Source organism: Polyodon spathula, chromosome 15 (assembly GCF_017654505.1).
Source record: "Polyodon spathula isolate WHYD16114869_AA chromosome 15, ASM1765450v1, whole genome shotgun sequence".
Lineage (NCBI taxonomy): Eukaryota > Metazoa > Chordata > Actinopteri > Acipenseriformes > Polyodontidae > Polyodon > Polyodon spathula.
In genome coordinates, this window is record NC_054548.1 from 12,624,050 (window position 1) to 12,649,319 (window position 25,270).

At 35.1% G+C, this 25,270-nt stretch overlaps 1 protein-coding gene across 2 annotated transcripts in view; it reads right to left on the reverse strand.

Annotated features, from left to right (window-relative positions):
- Positions 1 to 25,270, reverse strand: part of LOC121327579 (cilia- and flagella-associated protein 47-like) — a 135,786-nt gene that overhangs the window by 29,760 nt on the left and 80,756 nt on the right. For both annotated transcript variants that reach the window (XM_041271684.1, XM_041271683.1), the window contains 5 exons: positions 24,567 to 24,664; positions 19,102 to 19,277; positions 12,750 to 12,857; positions 10,982 to 11,093; positions 10,150 to 10,254 (listed from right to left, as the gene is read on the reverse strand). In XM_041271684.1, the coding sequence (XP_041127618.1) occupies positions 10,150 to 10,254; positions 10,982 to 11,093; positions 12,750 to 12,857; positions 19,102 to 19,277; positions 24,567 to 24,664 (599 nt within the window). The remainder of the gene's footprint in view (positions 1 to 10,149; positions 10,255 to 10,981; positions 11,094 to 12,749; positions 12,858 to 19,101; positions 19,278 to 24,566; positions 24,665 to 25,270) is intronic.

The window sequence follows — 25,270 nt, forward strand, 5'->3', positions numbered from 1 at the left end:
TTGAGTTTTTCACACATTTGTCATCTAAAACATGAAATCATATACACGTCAATATTTAACATCTGTGTTGTTGTAGTGGATATTTATTCCCTTTTTATGTGACTATGACAGGGCAGAGGCCCTGCACACTGAGAAGTGCATGTTTTGTGGCGGACAGCTATCTTGGCTCAGGTGCAGAGAAACTGCCTGCGGCTAAGACGGCTGCCTTTGCACAGCCAAACAATTGAATTGTTTAACTGAAAAGTACGGAATGTGGCCAGGTGGTAATTGAATGATTTATTGTCAATCAACCCCTGGCCACTGGTATAAAAAGAGAACAACGTGTCTGTTAGTGAGAGTGTGTAGGAGAGAGAGAGAAGAGTGCGTGCGGAGTAGAGAGAAAAAAGAGAGCACTGGGTAGCCGAAGTTTGGGTGTCTTGGGTTTGGTATTTTGAGGAGTTTTTGTTTATAGTTGTTTTGTTCAAACTTATTTTGTTCCTGTGTTTTGTTTATTTGTTTTGTGTTTAATAAATGTGTGCAGGAAGCGCTAAACTGCAAAAATAAATAAATAAATAAATAAATAATAAATTAAACACAATATAACACCCAAGAAATACCTATCGCTGTGTTTTCTGTCTCTGTTCAGGCTGGACAACACACTTTCACTCTACCAGTTTGGAGCGCATGACTGCTAAAGGAGGACCCCCATACATCATTTTGCATAACCACTAACAAACAAAGCACACCATTATCAATCTTTAATGTAGCCTACATGTGCAGATGGACCTTAAGTTTCCTGCACGTTTAGTGAGGATTGATGAAGGTTGACTTATTTTTTTATTGTAAATATTCTACACCACAGCAGCCCTATCTGAACATTCATAAAGTATCATGTTAACATGTTTACATCAGTATGTATTTGTGAATTGTCATTCACGTTTCTTTGAGTTTTATATAACCTTACAGTGGTTACTTAAATGATTTATTTCATTCCAAGGTGCGATATTAATAAAGACAATGGGCCAGATTATTAAACCGTGTACTCAAACTTATTGTTCACATATTTTTGTTATTGACATTTTTTTTTAAACTAAACAAAAAAAAAATGAAACATTTGAGATATGAATTCAATTGGGTGCACTTTTTCCTTCCTAAATTTTGTTTTGTGCAAATGGCCAGTAGGAGTTAGAAATTGTTTGACTATGTAGTGTACAACTTGCTGCTCTCTAATTATGTGTAAACCAATATATAGATTTTCCAAAGCCCAATAAGCTTAAAAAAAAAAAAAAAGCCTCTGTGTGATCTCTTAGTCCGTAATGTTACTGCCTAAACCACTTCCCAAGGCAATAATCTCAAGGAAACTCGTCATTAGTTTCAAGTCAGTTAATGTCTGTGAGCATTACTTTGAAACTGCTGACATTAGTGGCTTAAACTGAAATCTCAATGGCTGGATGTTTGAAATGTGTACATTTTTGCTTCCTCTCTATAGATTAGAAAGATTTAATTTAAAAAAAAAAAAAAAAAAAAAAAAAACTATATCCAACTACTGTACATTTTTCAAATAAATTGATTGTTAGAAAAACATTACCTTAAAAAGTAGATGTCTTTTATATAACTGAGCCAAGATACCAAAGTAAAAAAATGGTGATGTGTAATTGAGAAGGAATTACATGTAGTAGTAGGATAATAATAATCAAAGCCAAGACACCCAACCAATTATCCACCTCTGCTTGCTATAGGCCTAATAATGTTTCCACAAGTTGTGTGTGTGTATATATATATATATATATATATATATATATATATATATATATATATATATATATATATATATATATATATATATAGATAGATAGATAGATAGATAGATAGATAGACAGATAGATAGATATAAAACACAGTCCAAGAGACAGCAACAACCATGCATCAATCAGACAGACTGCACTTCACAATGCTCCCCTGGAATTTATTTTCTCAGAACCTTTCTTGTATTTGTGTTGCTGTCTAAATTCTGCTATTTTTGCTCTTGTGCAGAGGAGAGTCTTTTTACCCACTGGAGTGCTGTAAATTACCATACTTTTCTGGTATCTCTTAGGACACTGTTTACTCAGCGATACAAAACTCCATTTAGGAAAGACAACAGGTTAAGAAAACTGCAAGTTGCTTCCCATTCTTCCCTTTGCTTTCCCATGCTATTGCTTTTACATTGTTTTACTACATTGTATTATTCTTTTACAAATGTGTAACAACATCACCTGTCACAGCTGGTGTTGTAGCACAAAACAAACAAATCAGTTGTCTGTGCTTAAGTAGGAGATAATCAACAGCTCAGGAGAACTAAAGTTAGTGGGCTTCCTTTATCCCACTACCAAGCCAATTGCCCTTTTACAAACAGAATTTCAAGATCGGATGTCGTCTCCTGGCCTCTGTAGAGTGCTTGGCTAGTTACGGTCCCCTGTGACGCCCGCTCTGGAATCCTAAAACAAAGACCGTCGATTTTGCACGTCCAGGAGCACAGGGCAACATGCATTTGAAGAGAAAAAAGTTCCAATGAATGAAAGCTGTGAGACTGTTTATAAAAGCCAAGCCTTGGCTTCTAAACAGTTTTGGCAGAGCAACACTGTCTTTTTCAATTTAGTAACAGGATACCCCAAAGTCATAAATGATTCAGCAGTTCTGAAGCACCTTCTCATACCTTTGTATGATAGAGAGAATCTTTAATGAAATATCTTGGCAAACACAACAATAAACCATTTTGGAAAATTAAAAAAATAAAAACAAAAAATCCACAAAAGCCTTCCTCATTGTTCTGATGCAGGCATTTGCTCAAAAGTGTTTGAAGCAAGAGGGCAGGAAATATGAAAATCAAAGCCAAATACTAATCTTGAGCGTCACTAAATACAAACTAGTTTTATTATTTATGTTAAATTAAAGAAAAATTAAATATTTAGTATCACAGATTTATGACAGTTATATGAAGATTATGACAGAGCCTTCATGTTGTAAGCAGGAAATAATCAACTTATAATCAGAAGGAGTAATTATTCAATAGCTATTTCAGTTTGATTGAAACCATATGGAATATGAAAAAATAACGTGCTTTGGCTGGTTTAACATTGTCTTCACTTAAGTAGGAGAAAATCAACAGATAATCAAGCAAATGCTAGATTATAGTTGATTAAATTGGAGAATATAGGCTCAAATGTGAAAGTATATGCTTTTTCAAATTTAGGTTGTCCTTACTTAAGAACATAATCAACAGATAATCTGCTAAGGCTACTTTTTTAAAATAGACCACATAATACTTAAAGTTGATTGAAGTGGAAAAAGTTGCTTTTTAACATTTTCTAATCTGTCTCTTACTGTAGCAACACGAATATTAATGCATAGATTGAAGTTCTAGCTGAGAATCAGGCAGCTTTGCCTACATGATTACCTAGACTGTAAGTTGCAGGGTGTGTGTCTATTTTGCCATTTCACACAGTTGTATAATAAAGATGGAAAAAAAAAAAAACACCATTCAGAGCATTAGGTTATAACCCTGGTTCCCTAAAATAGAAATGTAACCACTACCGCACAGGTATTTACCTCAAGACCTGAAACCTGAATGAGATATATCAAAGCTGCTTGCAAAGCCTGAGACGCAGTCATGGCCTGCCCCCAAGGACATAAAAATACTGCGCACACAGATCTCAGCTTAATTTTTCCTTCAAGTCCACAATCATGGACACAGCAAGATTGAAAGTTAATGGTTACATTTATAATTCAGTGAACCAGGGTTATGATAATAACCTAACATTCCCTTTCAAGTACGAAATATAACTATTGCCGCATGGGCAAGTGTACCAAAGCCGCTTCAAGGGCAATATTGCAAAACCACTGGAACACTACAAGGCTAAGCCACGAGGCTGCCTTATGCGTTACCATACCGAATCCCAGTAACAAAACTGACCTCTATGCCTGTGTTGTAAAAATCGACTAAGAAGCCACCCTTAACTCTCTATTTCCAAAGCCAGGGTTTTGAGGATCCATTGTATGCAGCGTGTAGAACCTAGTGAAGGTAAGGTGTGTAGCCCAAAACGCTGCACTGCAAATGTCCTTGACAGATGCACCCTGGAATAAAGCCCAAAATGTTGCCATGCCTCTGGCGGAATGGGCTGTGTCTGCTATCCATTTGGACATCCTTTGCTTAGACAGGGCTTGACCATGGGATTTATCCCCACAGTAGACAAAAAATAGTTTGGACTGCCTCCAACTTTTCATCCTGTCAACGTAGTGCCAGAGCCCGCACTGGGCAGAGAGTAAGGAGTTGTCACTCCCTGTCAGACTGGAAGGGCGGTGGATGGAAAGCCTCCAATTCAACAGACTGGTTGACATGAAATGCAGAAAAGGCAGGATTGGTACTGAGCGTAACCTTGCCTCTGTAAAAATTAAAAAAGTTTTTTCAATGGAGAATGCCTGCATCTCACTCACCCGCTTTGTAGAGGTGATAGCAAGCAAGAAAGCCGCTTTAAACGATAAATATTTCAGCTCAGATGAATGCATGGGCTCAAATGGAGGTTTCATAAGTGCCTGAAGCACCACATTTAGCCTCCAGCAAGGAAAAATGTCCTTCATAGGCAGCCAAAGCCGGCGAGCCCCTTTCAAAAATTGCCCCACCAGGAAGTGAGCTCCTGGGGAGACAATCTTGACATGGCAAGCTGAAATAGCTGCCAGATAGAACTTTAATGCAGAGATTTTCCCTCTTCAAACAGGTCCTGCAAAAAGTGCAGTATAACTGCCATGAGACAGGTAGTGTGGTCGGGGTGCCTGAGCAGGTCGTGGCACATGGGCAGTCTCTAGGGCTGGCCGCTCAGGAGCTGCATCAGGGTTGAAAAGTCTCCTGAGGGCTACTAGGATCACATTGACCCAGTCCTGCCTAATTTTCTCCAGACACAACGGGAACAGGGTGAGTGGTAGGAAGGCATATAACAGTTGCTTTGGCTGTGCATCTTTCTGAGCACAAAGATTGGATTTCTAATAGCATTCTATATTTATTATTTGGGACTGCAAACCTGCTGTGTGCCCCCCAGTACCACAGTTGGTAGAGGGGCGAATTATTATTTAAATTGTATAAACAAACATAGACGTTTGGTACTGAGAAATATTGTCTGGACATTCCCTTTACACACCACACCACTCACCATCCTGTCACACTTCCTCAAACTACAATAATTTTGCAAGGCCAGGTAAACTGTCTGCAGATCCAAAACATTGCTGTGGAGACCCTGCCAAACAGTTTTCCACACACCTGTGTGCGCAGTACTTTATACCCTCGGGGGTAGGCTTGACTGGGTTTCTGGGTCTTTAGGAGGTAAATACCCATTTGGTAATGGTTACATTTCGTACTTGAAAGGGAACACAATAATTAGCAAAAAGTATACAGTCATAAGCAACAAGTACTTGTATGATACCAGGCTCCTCTTGTTAGGTCAGTCTTTAAAAGAAAAATGGTGCGGAGATCTTTTTATGTCCTTAGGGGCGGGTCATGACTGCGTCACAGCCTTTGCAAGCAGCTTTGATATATCTTATTCAGGTTTTGGGTGTTTAACGCTCATGAGGTAATGGTTGCATTTTGTACTTGAAAGGGAAAAATTGTCTATATATTATTAGCACGAGAAAGCATCCCAAACACATCAACATTTCTATTGCTTTCTAACAATAATTAAGTGGTGATCAGAGGCATCGTCATGTAAAAATACCCTGATTAAGTTATGTTAATTAAGTATGTAAATTAAGGCATCAGTGAAAACATTTTAAAATGGTTATCATAAATGATCAAGAACTTCAAATCCAATGTGAAAAAAAAACTAAAACTAAAAACAAAATACATGTTTCATAAATAGCATGACCACCATTCTTTAGTTTCTCGTGTTTTAAAGTTATTGCAACGATAGCCCAAATCGACAAGTAATATTTGTGCCCAGATCATGTCATTCATGTTAATGTTACACAATTTGATATAAAATATACTGTAGTTGTTTGGTTTTAGTTTTGTAAAATGTGTTTACCTCTCAAAAAAAAAGGCGTTCATTAAAGACTGGAGCAAATGCTTTGAAAATATGGCCCATTTGGCAGGATTTTCAAAAACCAGTGTTATTCTATAGAACTCGTGATATAGTAAAGGGAGCATTAGCAGCAAGTGATTTTCAAACTTAATGTATTGATTAAATCAATCCGTTAGTGCTTTGAAATTGAGTGGATGAGGTCGTAAATGAACGAATTTCTCGTTGAAAAGCTTAATTGTCGCAGGTCACCTACATCAATTACTGTTTCAACGACTAGATAAGAGGAACTCTTAATCAAAATGCATGTTAACGAGATCAAGAAAAGTGTATGGAAGAATAATTCGCTGTTATGGAGATGGCTCGTACAGCGAGACGGCTCTCTCACCTGCAAGCAGCAGCCAAATGGAAATGAAATAAAAAATAATGGGAATACCTATTTTGTGTATAATTTGTAAACTCTATTTAAAAGTTTGCATTGTGTCGTGCAGAATGTACATTTATTTAGATAACTTCACATATACTATGCTGATTTACGATTATCTGGCATGTGGGTACAAATCGGATGGCACAGACTATTACGAATAATAATAACTATTTTTTAGATGGGGCTGGGGTAAGCTATCTATCTGTATTAGTTGGAATTTATTTTCTGTTGACATCAACTTTTGTATGTATTTTAGTATGTACGATTGCAGCCTATAAATAAATAAGTTTGAAGAGTCATTTGTGTTTGTAGTTAGTTATTTTTTTGGACAACACAGTATAGGTTACCTTTTGTTAAAAATGTGATTTGGTATAGTTTTATTATAATGCTATTAATAATAAATGAATCATGATTATAGCAGCAGTTTTTAAGTATTCTCTAAATATTTAATCTAATAGTTAAAAAGTACAATGCGGGGCTGTCAAGTCTTGTTTTTAAAAAATGTCGGCACGGACATTATATATAAACCAATGAAATACAACGTGGATATGTATGTATATATGTATGCATGCATGTGTGTTTAATAGAGAGAGAGAATACATGCATGTGTCCAGTCATATGTGATTTTCATGATCACGTCGCCTTAAGTTCTACCCAAAATTGTAGACATTTATTGCTGCCATAGCCTTATAGTTTCACCTATTGATTCATCCCATTGCCACTGTGCTTTATGCATCCATGCATCACTTCCTGCAATGTCATAGGGTAGTGTGTTCCTGGCTTAAGGTTACAAATTGTTAAAACAAGTGAACAAAGCTCATTTATAACCATATGTATATAAAAGTCTAAACTACTTCCATAAATATAAATATTTAATTATCTAGGTAGTGTCTATACCATCGGCGTCACAGTAAATTGACTCCCAATAAATGTTGACAATTAACATGGATTTGGTTTTAAATTGGCACACAAAGAAACAAGAAGCACTGCTCGTTAAGATAGTAACATTATTCCGTAACTCAACATAATTTTAGAAATCACATCAGGAAGATTATTTAATAACGAAATAGGCATAACGACCACTTGAAAATGCCAAGATCAATGCTACATACCGACTTCTTGATTAATGCTGCAGTTATCATTTACAACCTTTTGAAAATCCTGCCCATTGTGTCTTGAAACCAGAAGACAGGGAGGAGGATTATACTATAGCATGCAGATGCAATTTCATTTGTTAAAGGAAAACTGTGCAAGGAGGAGAAAGATCAAAATCAAATGGCTGAAAAGGGCAAATAAATTCAAAGGTATTAAAGCAGTACACTGCAAAGCTGATCTACTGGGGCTTAGACTGAAATGTGAAGATATTGATTGCAGCAAGTACAAAAAGGTGGCAGATAAATCCAGATTATTTTTTGTGGAATGGTTGTCAAAGTGGTATTGTATATTAATATTACATCCCACTGTAACTGTATGCACTTAGTATCTGCATTTATAAAAATTCTGTGGCTACCTCTTATCATGTTGAAAGTACATTTCTTATGCAGTCTTCGTGTCAGGTCAGCTTCATACAATCAGTGCAAGATAAATATACACATAATCAGAGGTAACAACCAAACACTTGAACATAAGTAATTCAATCTAAATGTAAAACAGGTGAAACGTGGACATTACTGTACTTAATAAACATTTATTTAACATGTGTTCAGATTTAAACGTACAGAATGTTTTGTCACTTACATTTGAGTGCGAGAGCTACACTCTCTGCAAAATTAAAAGTGTAGTTGCTACTTATACGCTCTAAAGGGGGCATGGATTATAATGTTAATTAGTTGTAGTCTATCTGTTGTAGTTTTTATGATATCTGGTATACAACTATGCTCCTGATTTCCAGATGTGATGCTGGTGTAACTGCACAAGAACTTTTAGAGCAGACTTACCTGTATTAATCTAACAAAATCCTCAGAAATCACTGGGCCCACTGTATATACAAGTGTGGCTATTACTGTACAAAGTGATTTCTCAAAACTAGACCATTAAAGACTAGAGTACATACAGTATATTGAAGCTGCTTTGCAGTTCTCTGTCGGTCAGATTGGCATCTGAATTTACCGTGAATGAAAGAATTGACAACAAGTGTCTCTCTCCAGAGTGGTTGCTTTACAATTACAAATGGAAGGCCTGTCACTGACAGAAAATCGTTACATTAGGTGTGAATAGATGTGAAGGTGAGGGGTTTAATTAACAAGGCTTAAAATGATGAATGCAAAGGATTTGGACCTACTCACCAATCATAATACGAAAATGCCTAATACAAAAATACATAAGTGTTACTGAATACCATTTAGTGTTTACAACAAACACATGACTTGCTGTCTCCTTTGGTGTGCTGAGTTTTGCCACTACATTTCCACGTGATTTAGATGCTGCTTCAAAACTGGGATATGATTTGATGCCAAAAATACCAATACTGATCTTTTGAGTCTTTCAAGTTTGCAACAACAAACACACGTAAAAATAATGGAAACTAATATAAAGACATTTAATGAATTGATGAATATAGAAATCAATGTGCAATATGTAGCCTCCCATTTCTTTTTACAAAAGGAAATAGGAGGCTTTTAACTTTTAATTCCAAAATGAATCATATGATTTGTTCATTCCTACTTTTGTAACATTATGGTTTTATTACATTTTTACTGTAATTTTCATCCCATTACAAAAAACAAAGTTAATTAAGAAAAAAACAAAGACTAATAAACCTATTTAAAATAAAAAAATAAATAAATCTGAAACATTATATTAACATACAATTAAATAAATAGAGGTCTGTATTAGTTTATTCAGTGGTCAGAAACTGTACAAATATCCGCACATGTGTATTGGGTCCTGAATCGCAGAATTATTGATAACAAAAAATAATAGCCTATAAAACACAGATTGCAGTTTTGTGAACAATTGCAAGTTCTGAAAACTATAGTGTTACATGCAGGAAGTAGTGTTACATGCAGCAAATGCAGGAAGTATGACCAGTTGATTCCCCAGTTGATTTATGACCAAGAATGATCAAGATATGTGAATGAAAAATATCAAACAATATATATTATGTTGAAAAAGACATATCAGCAATATGGATAGGCAGAATTTCATGAGGCGAACAGACTCGTTCTGCCTGTTCGATGTGGAAAAGGAACAAGCCTTTTTACGAAATCGATTTGTTACACTTTTTTTTCAAGTTTTAAAAGCGAAATCTCCTTTTTCGAAATCGAAATTTTCGGTTTCAAATTAATTTTCTATTTTCCTTGAAAGGCCTTGGGACTCTCGGGGCTCTTTGTATATTGCAGACATATGTAATAAATAAACTACAATAACATTAATAATATTATTATGGGTCTGAGCAGACCGGGCTGCTTGACCGGAATAGCGGAACACAATCCATAGCGGGAAGGTGGAGCGGTTTCGCCAAATCAGATTGTCCAGTTCTGTTTGGTCTCACGAAAGTACAGTAGTGTGTTTGTTGTAAACACTAAAGGGTGTTCTGTAACACTTTAAATTAAAACAATTAGATACTTTCACATACTGAACATATATTTAAAGCAGTTATCGGTAAATTAAATTTATAACAAGACTGGGAAGGCAAAGTCTAAAGTTTTTTGTTAAAATGTAGCATTTTTCTACCAGTGTAACTACATATAACCATACCTGTCTGCACTTGAATGTAATGGTTGCTGTGTGGTTAGCTTTCCCGAGGGCAGAAGGACGGAACTGGACAGGTATCTTGGTCGACGAGTGTGGTGCCACAACCAGCTTTTTCCAGCACATGAAAGACAGTAAAGCAAAAAAAGTCAATTGATGTTATTTAGTATCAGTTTCTCATTAATGTCTCCTATTGATAGTTCTGATTTTTATGATTAATGCATTCTACTCTGTGCATTCTTTCCTTGCAGTATGCATTGTCTGCTTGAACTGACAAAGTCTACATCAGTAAATGGACCTAACTGACTATCAGTAAGAGTGTTTATATATATCTATATATATATATATATATCTATATATATCTAGATATATTATATAATATATATATTTTTTGTACTAGTCGGGCTTAAATGGTGCCGTACACTAGAGGTTTAAAGCTAAGATACTTTTTTTGTTAGAGATCTCTCAAGTTTGCACAATAACATTTAATTGTAAACGCTGAGGCACATTTGTGAATTCAGGCCAACTTAGATAAGACATAATCATTGCAACCCACTATATCAGAAAGATGTACTAAACGGGTGTGGTGGTGGCAGTGGTGGGTGAGGGGGGCAGCCAGCCTCTGCTGTTATATATATATATATATATATATATATATATATATATATATATATATATATATATATATATATACACACACACACACACACCTAAGGGAAATAAATTGATTCAATTGATTCTATGTGGACTATGGCAAAAATATTTCCTAAAACAGTAATTTGGTGACATTAATGAAATATAGCACTTTTTGTAAGCAAACTGCACTATAAATGTTTACCGGTTTCTTAGGTTCTATCTCCAAAGAGAAATCGCTTGGATTACTGTTGACAGTTTCCAATTCCAGAGTTTCATCAGTAGAATTAACTAAAGGGATAAACTCACGAGTCCACCTGTGTAAAAGACAACAGACAAAATGCAAGTTTAACATACACTCTCAAAATTGATGAAAAAATGGAAAACAGAACTATTTCAAACGGGCAGGATTACTAAATTCCAGCTTCACTCACTTACATTATATGACACGATAGTTAATAGAAGTCCCTTTTCCCTTGCCGGTCTTTGATAGCTATATAATCTTACTAATTAAGTGTACAGCTTTGGTTTTATTAGATCATTGCTATGTTAAACTTATGTTTTTTTCTCAAAGCCTGTTATATCAAAAACCAAATCTTCCTCAAATAAATAAATGTAAAATCAGATATTATTTATAATTTTCATGACATTTTTCATGCACTGAAACACCAAAAGTGCATAATAGCTCAAGGTGTAGCATTGACTGCAGTCAGTAAACAGCACACAATGGTGTGCTATTCAGTAGTTAGTCATGCCACACAAGACTGAACAGAACTCACTAATATTTCCTTATACCTTATTTCCAGGAAAAGTCCAGTTGCATTTCTGTTATATCCAGACCTGTTATGTTTGAGATTAGAAATTCATTCAATGACTAAGGTTTCAACTAGAAATCTTTTTCAATGTCCTCTGTATTGAAATTAGTTTTAATAGATACAAAGTGTGAAGGATATCCTAATGACCCTATTAAAAAGGACTGTCTGTATGCTGATGGTTTGAAAGCATTTACTTTCTCAATCTACCTCTTATACTTTTTAAATAATTGTACATCTGTTTTAACCTAACTAAAATCTTGCATACCTATTGCATCTGTATATCATGTTTAAAACACAGCCACTGCAAACATCTTTACTCACTGTTTGTACATGCCTGTACATGTCTGTTTCTTGGACATTTATGTTACAGTGATTCACAGTTATGGTGCATATGACCTGATTTTCAGGATGATTACATCTTGACCCAGTTAACTGGTGCCAAGATCTTGTCCCATCAGCCATTTTTTTCACCTAAACAAAATGTTGGTTTAAGTCTGTTTTATAAAATATATCACACATACATAATTTGCCTTCTAAAATTACAGGTTAAGATTAAGGTTGCTGCTAAGTTTTAGGGCTTCTGACATTACTTGTGGACCAGACACATAATTTAAGATGTCTTTAGCCATGTTCGCTTGTCAAATATAGGTCTGTGTAAGACTGCAGGGAAGTACTGTAATTGATCGACTTCCCCCACTAAGTACACTAGTAATGGAATGATATATATATATATATATATACAAAAGGAAAATCTTAATTTCGTTTTCAGCAATATTGAAATAATGGTAATAAATTACTGGCACAACTCTAAGGGCATTAAAAGCAGTACATTCAATAGATATAATCTATCACATTTTCTGTGTAGTCAGGAACAAGCTTTCTTGTGGTATAAAAGCCAATCAATTACAAACAATACAAAAAGTGTTTTAAAAATAGGTGGTGTTATTTCTTTGATGTTTAAGCCACAGATGTCAAAACAATGGCACATTCATTATTAGCTTTGTGGAAGACACCTCACAGAAATGTCAGCTGACATCTAGATAATCGGAGGACTGCATGTCTAAATGCAAAAAACTCTGTTAATATAAATTGCTAACGTTTCTCTCTGCCATGGATGTCAACGCTGCACAAGTTAGAGTACATGAGTATTGCACTTACTTTCCAAGTTCACACTGGAGTTCAGGAAGTGTAGTTGCCACTGGCTTCTCTGCAATTAATTCCAGTTCATACCAAAATTCTCCAACTACATCAGACTGGAAAATGACACTGTAAAAGCAGAAGATTATGTTACTTTTCCCAGCAAAATCAAAAGGTTTCATATAATGTTTCTGGACAATGATTAAGCAATTGGCAGTCATCTTACAACAGTGAAAGCCTTATACTGTAGAGACGGTTACAAGAAAAACTACTGGAGTAACCATGTTAAAATGTAGGTAAATATTGCATAAGCACAGGAAAATCATGGTAAAATCCATGCAAAATTACCACGGTAAACTTGTATATGGGTAATGCATAAAATAATAGAAATATAGCTTAATTTAACTTTGCTGTGTGATGACTATTTATAAATGAAAGCATATTGATTATGTTAACATTATGTTGTTAAACTGGCCCAGTTTTCTTCTGGGTGAATACTTCTTAATACCCAGTATGACAGCGTAGTCTTTGATACCAGCTTTACATTAACAAGCTGGTAAAACATTAACATATTTGACCTTGCTTTTTGTTTCAAGAACTTTGCGTCAAAAAATAAAATAAGTCTTTTCTAATGTTAGAAATTGTAACAGGAAATGTATATGAATTATTGGGATCAACCCAACAAAAAATATATATACCGTTATCATGTTGCAAACAAAAAAAAAAAATTTAAGCCTGAAGGAATACGATATGTAAATGATTTGCAAAACTGTAAATACAAGAGTGTGAAAACTGCTTATGGTACACTAATCCTTCATGCTAATGTAATTGCTAAGGAATAATAATTTTAATGATCAATGCCTGAGATCAAAAGAAGCAAAGAATTCAAACAGGTGAATGATGTTCACAGAAACACACTGAGGTGTACTTATGTTGCATTGGGAGCTTTACATTTTGACTCCATCACATGTTCTGTTGTATGCCTTTTTAATATATGGTTTATTATATCCCCTTATTCAGTACAAAAACATAAATTGATTAACAAAAAGAAAAAATAATAAATGACTGAAAGCAAAAAATGTGTCCTGTATGAAGCCTCAACTTCTTCAGCTGTCTAGCGGGTAATCCCTGCTATGATGGATACTTCTGCCCATATAGTCTGGGTATCCACTAATTTGCAACCTTGTTCTCATTATGGGAGTTCACCCTTATATTACCTACTCCCCGCTCCCTCAAGCTTGAAATCCTGTCATTTACACTGCCTTCATCCCAGAAACACACCTGAAATACTAGACACCGGTGTAGATCCCTGACCATGCAGCCTACAGCAATATCACCGTGATGATTTAAATCCTCGTCAAAACAACAGAGATGCTTGAGAAGAAATGTCTGCTGAAAAGAGACACTAATGGAATAGTGACCTTGTTATGTCCAATTTCAATCATTTAGATGGAAAGATAATGAGGCAGAATGTTCACAAATCATATGCTATGTATTGCTTTCTGCCAGTTTTTATTGTAGGACTCATTAGCGCCGGCAGCAGTATGCACGTTACGCACTGTGCACACCTTTGATTTGCAAAATATCATCTTCATAAGTGTGGACTCACATGCAACGGTCCAGATAAACTGCGTACCTGACGTTTTTGCTCATAAAAAATGTATATAGCAATTTTGCTGCACAGCTTGTCTGCCTGTCTAACAAAAAAAATATATATATATGTTTATACGCCATGCTTATGGGATGAGTAGTGATTAGTTGTAGTGACTGTGAGAGTAAAATGATTAGAAATGGAACCAGCATAAAATATTTGTGAGCTAGTTTTTCCCCTAGTTTAAGTTGATGGCAGCACACTGTGTTTATTAATTTTTAGAAAGGGAAACTCAGGAAAGAACAGAAATGCAGCACTCTGATTGGCTGAAACACTTTCCAGCATGGTGATGCAGAGTCGTTATCGGTGCGAGATGGGATGTTTGTGTGGTTCAGTTGTGCGTAATGTGAAAGATTTCTGGGAGTTCGTCTGCTAGGACTGACCCAGCTGGGAATTTTGTTTGGTGGTAAATTGGTCTACATGTGGAATCCTGGACTTTGGCAACCTGACTACCTGTTTAATGATAAGCATTCCTGTTTGTTAGGACACATACAATGCCATTTGGGTGTTTTCACCCTAATATTATCTGAATTTTCTATTTTCTGATTTGGCACCACTAAAAGGCCCTGTCTTCACCCAAAACAAAACAGCATTGACTTTTCCCATGTTGCATTATGAATGCATTCCTCAATTATAACTCGCAATGGCTATGTTTACCTCAGAAACAGAGGTAGTACGTGATGATAGTAGCGTTATTATTCCTGAAAAAAAATGTTTTCTTGTTTTTTTTTATTATTATATTGATATGGGTTTAACAAACCACCTCCAAGAAAGGTTAAATATATATTGAATTATTTGTTAAATATTTTCATTAAGATTCCCTTTAGCACAAAACAGATTTAAGTGAAAATATGGCTGTATAAGATTGTCACAAAGACGGCCAAGTGGGCGGCGTCAGAACCAGGAAGGAATGAAATATACAAAGACGATGATGTGAAATGAAATGATGAAGACACCTGTTGGCGCTGGTTTATTACAAAATAAAAGGTTTAAACAAACACGAAACACTGGACACGGCACTCTACGCCAAAATAAATAGACAAACAAAGACAGACTAAACTTAACAAAACGGTGCACGGACAGACACTGACAAACACGGTGAGCAGATACTTTCTGTTATTATTATTATTACTACTACTATACTTCTTTCCTCCGTCTCCAATCCCGTTCTCCGCTCACCGAACACCCAACCCCCAGTATGTGCCAACGTGCATCTATATATACTATTGTGCTGGGATTCAATTACCAATTAATTATTCACTTGAATCCCAGCACGTGAATTAATAAAGTGCAATTCCCCGTGCTCACATATTACTACATTTTACTTGCACGTGAAGTGCTGTGCAATCCTCGTGCCTAAATACACATATACATTTTTAAACACTCGTGTTACACAGACCCGTTTATATCCCGTGTACCAATGACTATACACCAACATTTAAAACACACCACACGCAACACATAACAGATAATATACACAGGGGCGGGCACTTTGTTACAAAGATATAGAATTATTAACTCCAATCCAATTAAATAAAAAATAAAAATGACCATAATTATTATTGTTGTAGAAAACAACTCTTAACAGCAGCTCTGAAACAAAATGTAGTTTCTTTTGGGATTAAACAAACAACACATAAAAAAGCCTAAAATAGGAAGTAAGTTAATGTGAGGCTTCAATTTCTTTCTTGTTGCTGGTGTGTAGCTATGCTGTGTTCACACGCGGCTCAGCTGTTCAGCCCACCTGCGGTAACATATGACTAATCACAGATGGTGCTGCCATTAATGAAAGTTTAAAATAAAAGTATTTTAAATTTATAATATTAATTTGCCTCTTCCTATTCCAGTTTGCTAATGGCCTTTTTGTCTTAAACACCACATAACCAGAAATGCAGTTATTAATAACCAATAACGGATAGATTTCTAGTTAAACATTACACTTCATCTTTATGTCTATTTGGACCAGTTAAATTTCACCTAATCTCTTTGCTAATATGATCAGTAAGAGCGGGAGACATAGAGATATGATTATGTGGTATTGCTGGTATATATCATTTTTATTAGAAGAACAGCTGTCACTGTGAGACGTGCTATGCTTTTGATCAGATAGTAGGTACATGTATGTCAGATTTAAGGATTGATACATTTTAAGTTAGGGGATGTTTATCCCCTAAACCTACACATCATTTTGAAGCAGCAGTTTTAAAAAAAGCTTTACTTTCAAAGCTATGCCTAGTGATACCAATGCAGAAATCAATAAAAACAATTTCCAAGATTGCTTTCATACAGCTCAAAATATCATCAGAGTTAGCTTCACTAATCACATGCTGCTTTTTTTTTTTTGTCTGTAGCTGCCCAGGACTATAATCAACTTAAGTTGGGAAATTAACAACATAGCTTTCGATCTGTGATCCAAGTGATACGTAACTAACAGCATGCTGACAAAAACCTTCCAGTTCTGCAGAGTTCAGCACCCTATCATGGTCGCCCTAGTGAAGAGTGCTATCAATGCGAATAACCCACAGCAAAGAATAAAAAGATCACCCGTCTTATAATAACTGATTATCCTGGTGTTAAACCTCATTCTCAAAAGCAGTGGAACAATAATTGCTAAATGATTTCAACTATGACCGAGTATTTTTTTTTAATCATATTTGAAATCTAGCTAGACAGAAGTAGACAAGGTTGATTAATGTGGTTTGAACAAAACAGCTACTGTAAAACTGTTACCTGCATTTGAATACACACTTATGCAAATACTGTATTGTTTACCTAAATAGTTCTGCACTGACCTAGATGAGTTCTTCTTTTTTTTGGTTTGTTTCTTACGCAGTCTCTTCATTGTTAAGGTCCAATGCAACCATGCTCTACCCGGTTTTAGAAACAACTGATCGGCTGCATTCGGTATTCAAGATGGAAGAAAAAAAACCAAACAAACGTAAGATAATAAAATGAAATTTATTTTTTTTTGTTTCTAAAAAAATTGACACTGTATAGCTGCCATAGGACGGTCCCTATTTTCAGTAGTAAATCTGTATTGTTACTTAGGGAGGTCCAGTCAATTAATATGTCATTCTCCTTTCGCATATACAATGACTTATCATCGAGAGAACGTCCTGCTCTCTTGCAGACAACGTTGCCTCTCAAGTTGCAAATGTTATTATATATATATATATATATATATATAAGAATATATATATATATAGATATATATATATATATATATATATATCCGTATAAGTTATATCAGTTACTATGCAAATTATTTCATACCTGATGACACTCTGCATACCATATTACAAAAAACAAAATGATTTCTGTATTTTATATTGATATCATTGATTTTTTTTTTTTCTAGAGATAATTAAAAATAATAGATGCCATTGAACAATTTTTAGATTAGAACTATAGGAGGGGGGGAAACAAACAACAACAATAAAAGTGAGGTGCAGAAAAAGATTCTTAACAGGCTTGTAGGAATTAAAAGATCCATACAATGCTTTGGTAATACAGCGGATTTGACAATGACTTAAATGCACTAGATTCACCCTCTGTGGTTACTGCTGTTAGTCCACTCAGCCAGTTGTGCTTCTTAAGTACATATTTAATCTTTTTAGGACATTGAAAAATCACTCCCAGAAACATGCACTGCCTGTCCTAGCATGCTTGGTACATGATACCTAACTGGAAAATAACAGAGAATAGTGCTGAAAAACAAGACTCCTGTGGGTCAGGGATTTTGGAGGGTGTGTTCCATCTGAAGTGCTTCCAATTTAATTCTTCCAGTTTAACCCAAGGTAAAAGAACCCCCAGCAGTGAAGGCTTCAATCTTATTTTTGCCTATAATGGCTACTAAAACAGTTTAAAGTTAGACTATATTCAAGTGAACTAATGTAATCCAGTACAATCAAAACAACCAAGTAAATAAATAAATAACTAAATAAATACATGTCTGCATATTCAAATAAAACTGTTTTAATAGCAAACCTTCCTTAACAGGGAATACCTGTCAGATAACTTGCCTGTTTCTCAGGTAATGCCCGCAGAGGACAGAAGCAATGTCTGTGCAGAAATAGATTGGTTTATGCTTGTATTGGTTGTCTTACATGTTTGGCTAGAGTTCTTCATCTGACTCCCTGAGAAATGCACTTGTTGTGGTGAGGCTGGCACTACTGGGCCTCCAAGACTTGCCTCACAGTTTAAACTGGGATTATGTTGTGAATTATGTATAAAGACATTTATTTATAATCCAATTCCTCTGCCTCACTTTAATTGTTATGTGTGCTGTCTGCTTTCAGAGTTGTACTATGTGTTGGTTCCTGTACCTGTTCCTTGTTCATGGGTTTCGTGTCATTCTCAAATTTACTGAGTTTCTCTCCTATTTTTATTCTGATGGTTTCTGTTTGTATTGTACAGGTCTCGATTAGGTTTAAAATATTTGAATTGAATGGTGAATTTTTGTAAATGTTTCACTTTTTGTGCAGTTTTAAAAATACTAATTACAATACTTATTAAACTGAAATACACTAACATTTGTGTGGCTAAGGAGCATAATGTACTTTCCTGTGACAAACTCCCCGACAACGCATATTAGATGTCATTGTTTGCTATGACATGCATAACAAAGATAATTTTTTGCTATGATCACCTAACTCATGTTACTTTGTGCAAAGTACAAATAAAATGGTTTATCTATAAAAATGTATATATATCAGAACTTACCATCCAGTGTTCCTGCCAATAACTGCCGGGGAGAACTTTGTCAAATATGAACGTTTTTCTTTTGGTCTCAGAACTAAGCTGCCCTCACCGATGAGCCCAGGCCCCATCAGCAACACATCCAACTGCAGGGATTCATTGATCGGATTGGTAATGGGGATTTCCACTCCCACAGTGTCCTGGAAATATAACAAATTGACTTCAATAATTGAGGAGATCTTCAATAATAACATGGTCAACAATGAAAATAAAAACAAATAAATAAATAAATAAAACTACATAGATAAAAAAAATAAGCAAGTTTCATCACTATTAGGTAAACAGTTATCAGGATGTGCTAAAATAGACGTGTGACATACAGAAAGGCAGTGGCACAAAAGAAATAAAGACTTTGTATCCCCCAGTATTATGATACACTTAATCATTTGTGTTACAGAATGTTCTTAGGAAGTTTCATCACAATTGGACAACCAGTTCTCTTGCTATATGAAAAACTGTATATGACACAAAAAACAGTCAGGAGGACAGACAGACAGACTTCGTACATCCAGATATTATGATTGTGCTCAAGAAGGTCCTCAGAATTCTTCTGCAAATTTCAACCTGGGGCGCGAGCAGTAAGTTTCATCAAAAACGGTCCGCCGAGAACTCCACAGAGCAGGATACCATAGTCGGGTTGCAGTGCACAAACCGCTCATCACACCTGGCAATGCACGTTTACGAGTCCAGTGGTGCAAAGAGTACAGGCAATGGACTACCGAGCAGTGGATAAATGTGATATGGTCAAATGTGTTTTACTCAACTGTAACTTTAACATTACTGTATGTTAAATGTTTGCTACTGTGAAAAAAAAAAAAAAAACAACCTGAAAATGTGCTACAGGCAGCTTTAGAGAGCAGTTTCAGATTTTGTCCTTCAGTCTGTAGGTGATTGTTTTACAAGCGAATGAATGTTAACTTTGGCCTTAACTTCAGGCAGGTCTCCATGACTATCAAGTCTTATATAACTAATATTTAGTATTCATAAAGCATGAAAAAGAAAAGGCAAGTGACCACAATAAAACCCAATGACCTTTAGTAAGGTCAGTGGGATTAAAGAACCAGTGTGTTCATTGATGGAGCCAACTTCCTTTTGCTACAAAACCTTACTTTTTTTTTTAACATGCCAAAATAATGTAGTCTTACAGAATCACAGAATAGCTGTTTTCCTCCATACAGTACATACTGGTAATAATGTACATTGCAACATTTTTTAAAGCATTGTGTAAATTGCTCAATTTTTGTCAAAAATACATACATACATACATACACAACATATCTGTGCTTAAAATGCCATAAATACCCCAGAACGTAATGTTGACAAAAATATAACAATACTTAGTCTATCTGCAGGTGATTTAAAAAAAATAAAGAAAATAAAAAAATGGCATGAGCAAATTCCATCAACTCAATTACAAGCAGGCATGAAAAAGAATACACAAAAGGATAAATACTGAACTGATTTACCATGCACATCCTGGGCAGAGACTGCCAATTTATAACAGTGTTTGAATTATCTCTAGGCAAAATAACCTGCCAAGAATGCCCACATGATACATCTGCTAAATAAAGCAGGCTCCAAAAGCCTTTTAATAAACTGACTGACTATTCAAATATAAAGGGAATTGGGGAGCCTGCTTCAAGGATGATTATAAACAATGTGAATCTCAGATTAGACCAGTATAGAAAAGCAATGTTGTTTTGCTGCTACAAGGCTGTATGCAAAGAAGGCTGGACAACAACCTATACTTTTAGCAGCAGGATTCAGCAATGCACTGTAGTATAGTGATGCTGACTTTGCCAAACCGTGAGAAAGGGCTTGTATAGCATGTGATATATCAAGGTTGTACAATTCTTCCAATAAGATGGGGTGGAGGGGGTGGTAATAAAACAAAAAATCTGACTATGTAAAGCTGTTTGCTTAGCACCTCTGCTCATATATATTTACACTTGCAATATATTTAGATTTAAATTTAGATATCATAAAATTAACTGAAGATATTCTATCAAAAGAAGCATTAACAATGGCATGACATTGATTTACTTTAGCTACTTATATATATAAAAGTAATTGATGGTGAACAGAAAATCTATTACAAACGGATCCACATACAGTATCTATCAATCCATCAGCCAAAGGCAATTATTTTGCCTTATGCTGCATAATGCTTTTGTGAAATACTAATTTGTGAATTCATTCCCAGCCACTCTTATAGGGATTTATACCAAAGGCTTTAAAAACATTCCTTTAACTACCTTATTAGCATATCTCCCTCACAACACCCCCACTATTATACTTTCTAGATTTTTTCAGTGTGACTCTAGGAAAGCCACTTAGTCCTTTATAGCACAGTACAATCTTGTATGGGACATGACTCCACCTGAACTTCACACTCACATGCTGTGCCAAACATATGGCTACTGTATACAGTGTGTTAGGTCAGATGAGATCCTAATATCTGTTGCACATGACATACAATCAGGAAAACAAAAACAACAGTGAAATTAAATATGGGACCTGCAAGGAAGCTGTTGTGATAATAAACTTATCTTTCATGACTTGGTTATAAATCTTGGTTAATATATGTTATTTATGTAAGCAAAATTAAGCCACATTCCAATTTAATTGTAAATCGGCGTAATAGTTAACCACAGTTAGGCTATTTACATTATCATGCAATTGAAGTCATATAACATATTGCCTTGGCCTGGGTTTAGGCAGGTTTACATGTTTATGCCAGGTAGTCCCATATACTGTATAAAATGAAGGTGGGACTATGTAGATGTTCACAAAAGTCGTTCCTCTCTCAATTTTTCCATGTTATAGGTGTCTGCATGACAGATGAGGGGTATTTATGAAACAAAACACAAAAACTTTAGATCTTGACTTCAAATGAAACTGAGGAAGGAGGTGGAGCAGCTCCGCACTGGACAATGGGGGGCGCCAGTCAAGGTTGCCAGTTCCACTTAAAATTAGTGGAATTGGGCTTGCCTGTGCAGGCAGTCATTTACAATTCACCTTTGTCGCTTTTAGCACACATTCACCAGATTTACATATACCTTTCACCCAACTTTAATGTTCATGCCGCTTCTCGATAAATACTGACTTATTGTCTAACTTTATACTTGATGTAAACTGGAACACTGCCCTTAACTCCAACCTTTGGCAACGTTTCACAATCATGTAAACCCTGTGATTGAGTCATTTATTGTCGAATAAGAACTGGGGATACTTTTCTGCCAAATGCACAGGATCCCTATACGTTTTACCCAAGGGGACAGCTATGAACAAGGACTGGTGCCTGAAAACACTGCAATAGCTGTACAACTGAGAAAACAGACTCTGCAGTAGAACCATATGTGAATATTGGAAAGGGGTGGCAGCTGCCACACCTCTATCGAGGACACAGGCTTACATATTCATCTTAATTTAGCTGCTGTCAGTCACAGCAAATGAATAAATGTTGACAAAGTGTGGCAAAGTGTGGGGAAGAAGAAAACCATGTAACATTTAGTCCAACACAACAGCAAAACTTTGCAAACCGAGGTCAGCAGTGCTCCAGAAAATGACCCAGGTATTTTACTTGGAGATTGTTAACATTTTAGAACAGTCAAAGTCACTTGAATACTAGGAACAGACAGAAACAGTGTGTCAGAAAGACTTAGCTCCAGGTGATTAATAAACCATTACAGTTTCTTGAAATGCTGCAGAATTCTTAGTGTTGGATCGCAAGAAACAAGACAGAAATTAGAAGTAGTGTCTTGTGAATAATGAAGCCCTGGTATCCCCAATTGTGAATACCTGATTTAAGAAAATGGTACAGTGAAAAAGTAATGTGCTGTAAGTCCTGTTACGTTCTGAATATGAAAAATATTATTAGAGTCTAGTGCAAGTCATCTTCTATGAAGGGGACAAATATGTAAAATTAGAAACATTCCCAACTGAAGCAGCTGTTAATGTAGTTTTTTTATATTCTAAATATATATATATATATATATATATATATATATATATATATATATATATATATATATGGATCATTCCAGAAGTTCTTTAGAGGTATATATATTATATATATTGAAACTTGATTTGGATCTGGCTTCTAAGAAGTTTATATTTGTGTTTTCAGGTTATGGATGAGGGATCTGAGAAATTCACAGAAAAATTTGCTAACCTGAAGCCATATAGACGCACTGATTGTGTCATTATATTGTGGAGTATGATATTATTGTAGCAGGGGCTGTTTGTATTAAAAAAAAAAAAAATTGACAGGCTGATCACAGAAAATGCAACAGGCAATATAGTTGGCGTGTTACCTTTAAATGGTTTACCTTAATGCATTTTATTTTAACACTGAGGGAAAAGCTAAGTCACATTAACCTCTTGCTCCACACTAATCATCTGCAATGCTAATGATGATCTCAATCAGATCTCCTGAACAATATGGCATATATGACAGCCAATTGTACATTTATGTATTTATTTTTTTAATCAGTTAGGCGAATCTCTCAGAATAGGTTTATGTTTGTACACCAGACACAGCATGTTGCTAAGAAACCCATTCTGGATTACAAAAAGCTATTATTTTTCAGTTAGTTTTATTACAATCCTTAATAAAGCAATGACTCATAATCTACATTTTCCCAAAGTAATACATTTATTAATACTGTGGAAAAATTCATTAGGATGCATCCAGTAGTTTGACAGAACACATCTCTCTCATTAATTGCATTTAGTGCTCAATTCTCACGACAACCACTTTCCCATGGTAAAATGATAGGACTATTCACTTTATTCAAGTTATTGTTTTACATGTTTATGGTTAATTTGGGAGTATTTCTGTGATTTCTTATTAATCAAGGTGTCTGTGTGCGTGTATTTGTGTCAGTGAGTGGTGAGTCACTGCTCTTGGCAATCTCTGCTAAATAACACCTCTGGTCTAGAGCTGCGTTGCTTCCTTTATTAATCCATAAAGGTGCTTTTAGTGACCTCCTTGTCTAAAAAATTATTTGTTTTTTTTATTATGTGGCGAACACAAGTACATACTGTATATTGCATGTCATATTTCAAATGTATACATAATGCATTTCTCTCATATGAAATTTATATTTCTTAATATATTTACTTTATATTTTAAAAGCATCAACGACATATTTAACATATATACACACATTTATATATTTTAAATACATAAAACATATAATTACCATATATCTCATAGATTTTTCATATCTAGAAAAGGGGCCAATTTTGGTGTACTAAAAATTTATAAAACATCATGATATATATTTTTTTAATTATATTCTATTTAATTCAGAATGATGTTGGGAAAATATAAGTATCATACATTTCTTATTATATATTAAATATACATTTTTGTTCAGTATGGGCAAGATAATATTTTCTTGTATAATGAAGCATGTTCTTACCTGAACAGCACACTGCACTGTTAAAGTTTGCAATGATGTTTCTGGCAGGCTGTTTATTTCCAAAGAAAACCACACTGTGTAGGCTTTGCAGATCGGTTCTATATTTGAAACAAGAGAAAAGAAATACATTGAGCTTCATGCAGTAGAATAAAAGTGTATTTTAGTTGAATGAAAGCTGCTGTGTGCCTTTTCATCAAACTGGCAATGAACAGATGTCCCTGTCTTTAACAAAGCATAAAAAGTGGAATGGCTTGATTGTTTTATTGGAAATGTAAAAAATGTGTGAGTAAAAAAAACTGTAAATATATGTAGATAGTGGCCCTATCATATTATTTTCAATATTATTCACAGTTTATGCTATCTCGCGTTACATCCCTTGCATTACACACATCTTGTATATTATGTTATTAATGTCATCATAGTATAATGTAAACAATACTTTACCTGAGTATACCAGTATCGCTGTTTCTGGGTAATATAGTTTATTATTATTATTATTATTATTATTATTATTATTATTATTATTATTTATCAGCTGCAGAGTCACTTACAACAACGTCTCACCAGAAAGATGGTGCACAAGGAGGTTAAGTGACTTGCTCAGTCCTTTTCTTTAACCATTGGTCAACACAGTCTCATATAGTTTAGAAACCAATCTTTTAACCCTTCCATGTAGTTTTTTCTCTGGCGAACATTGTTTTTTT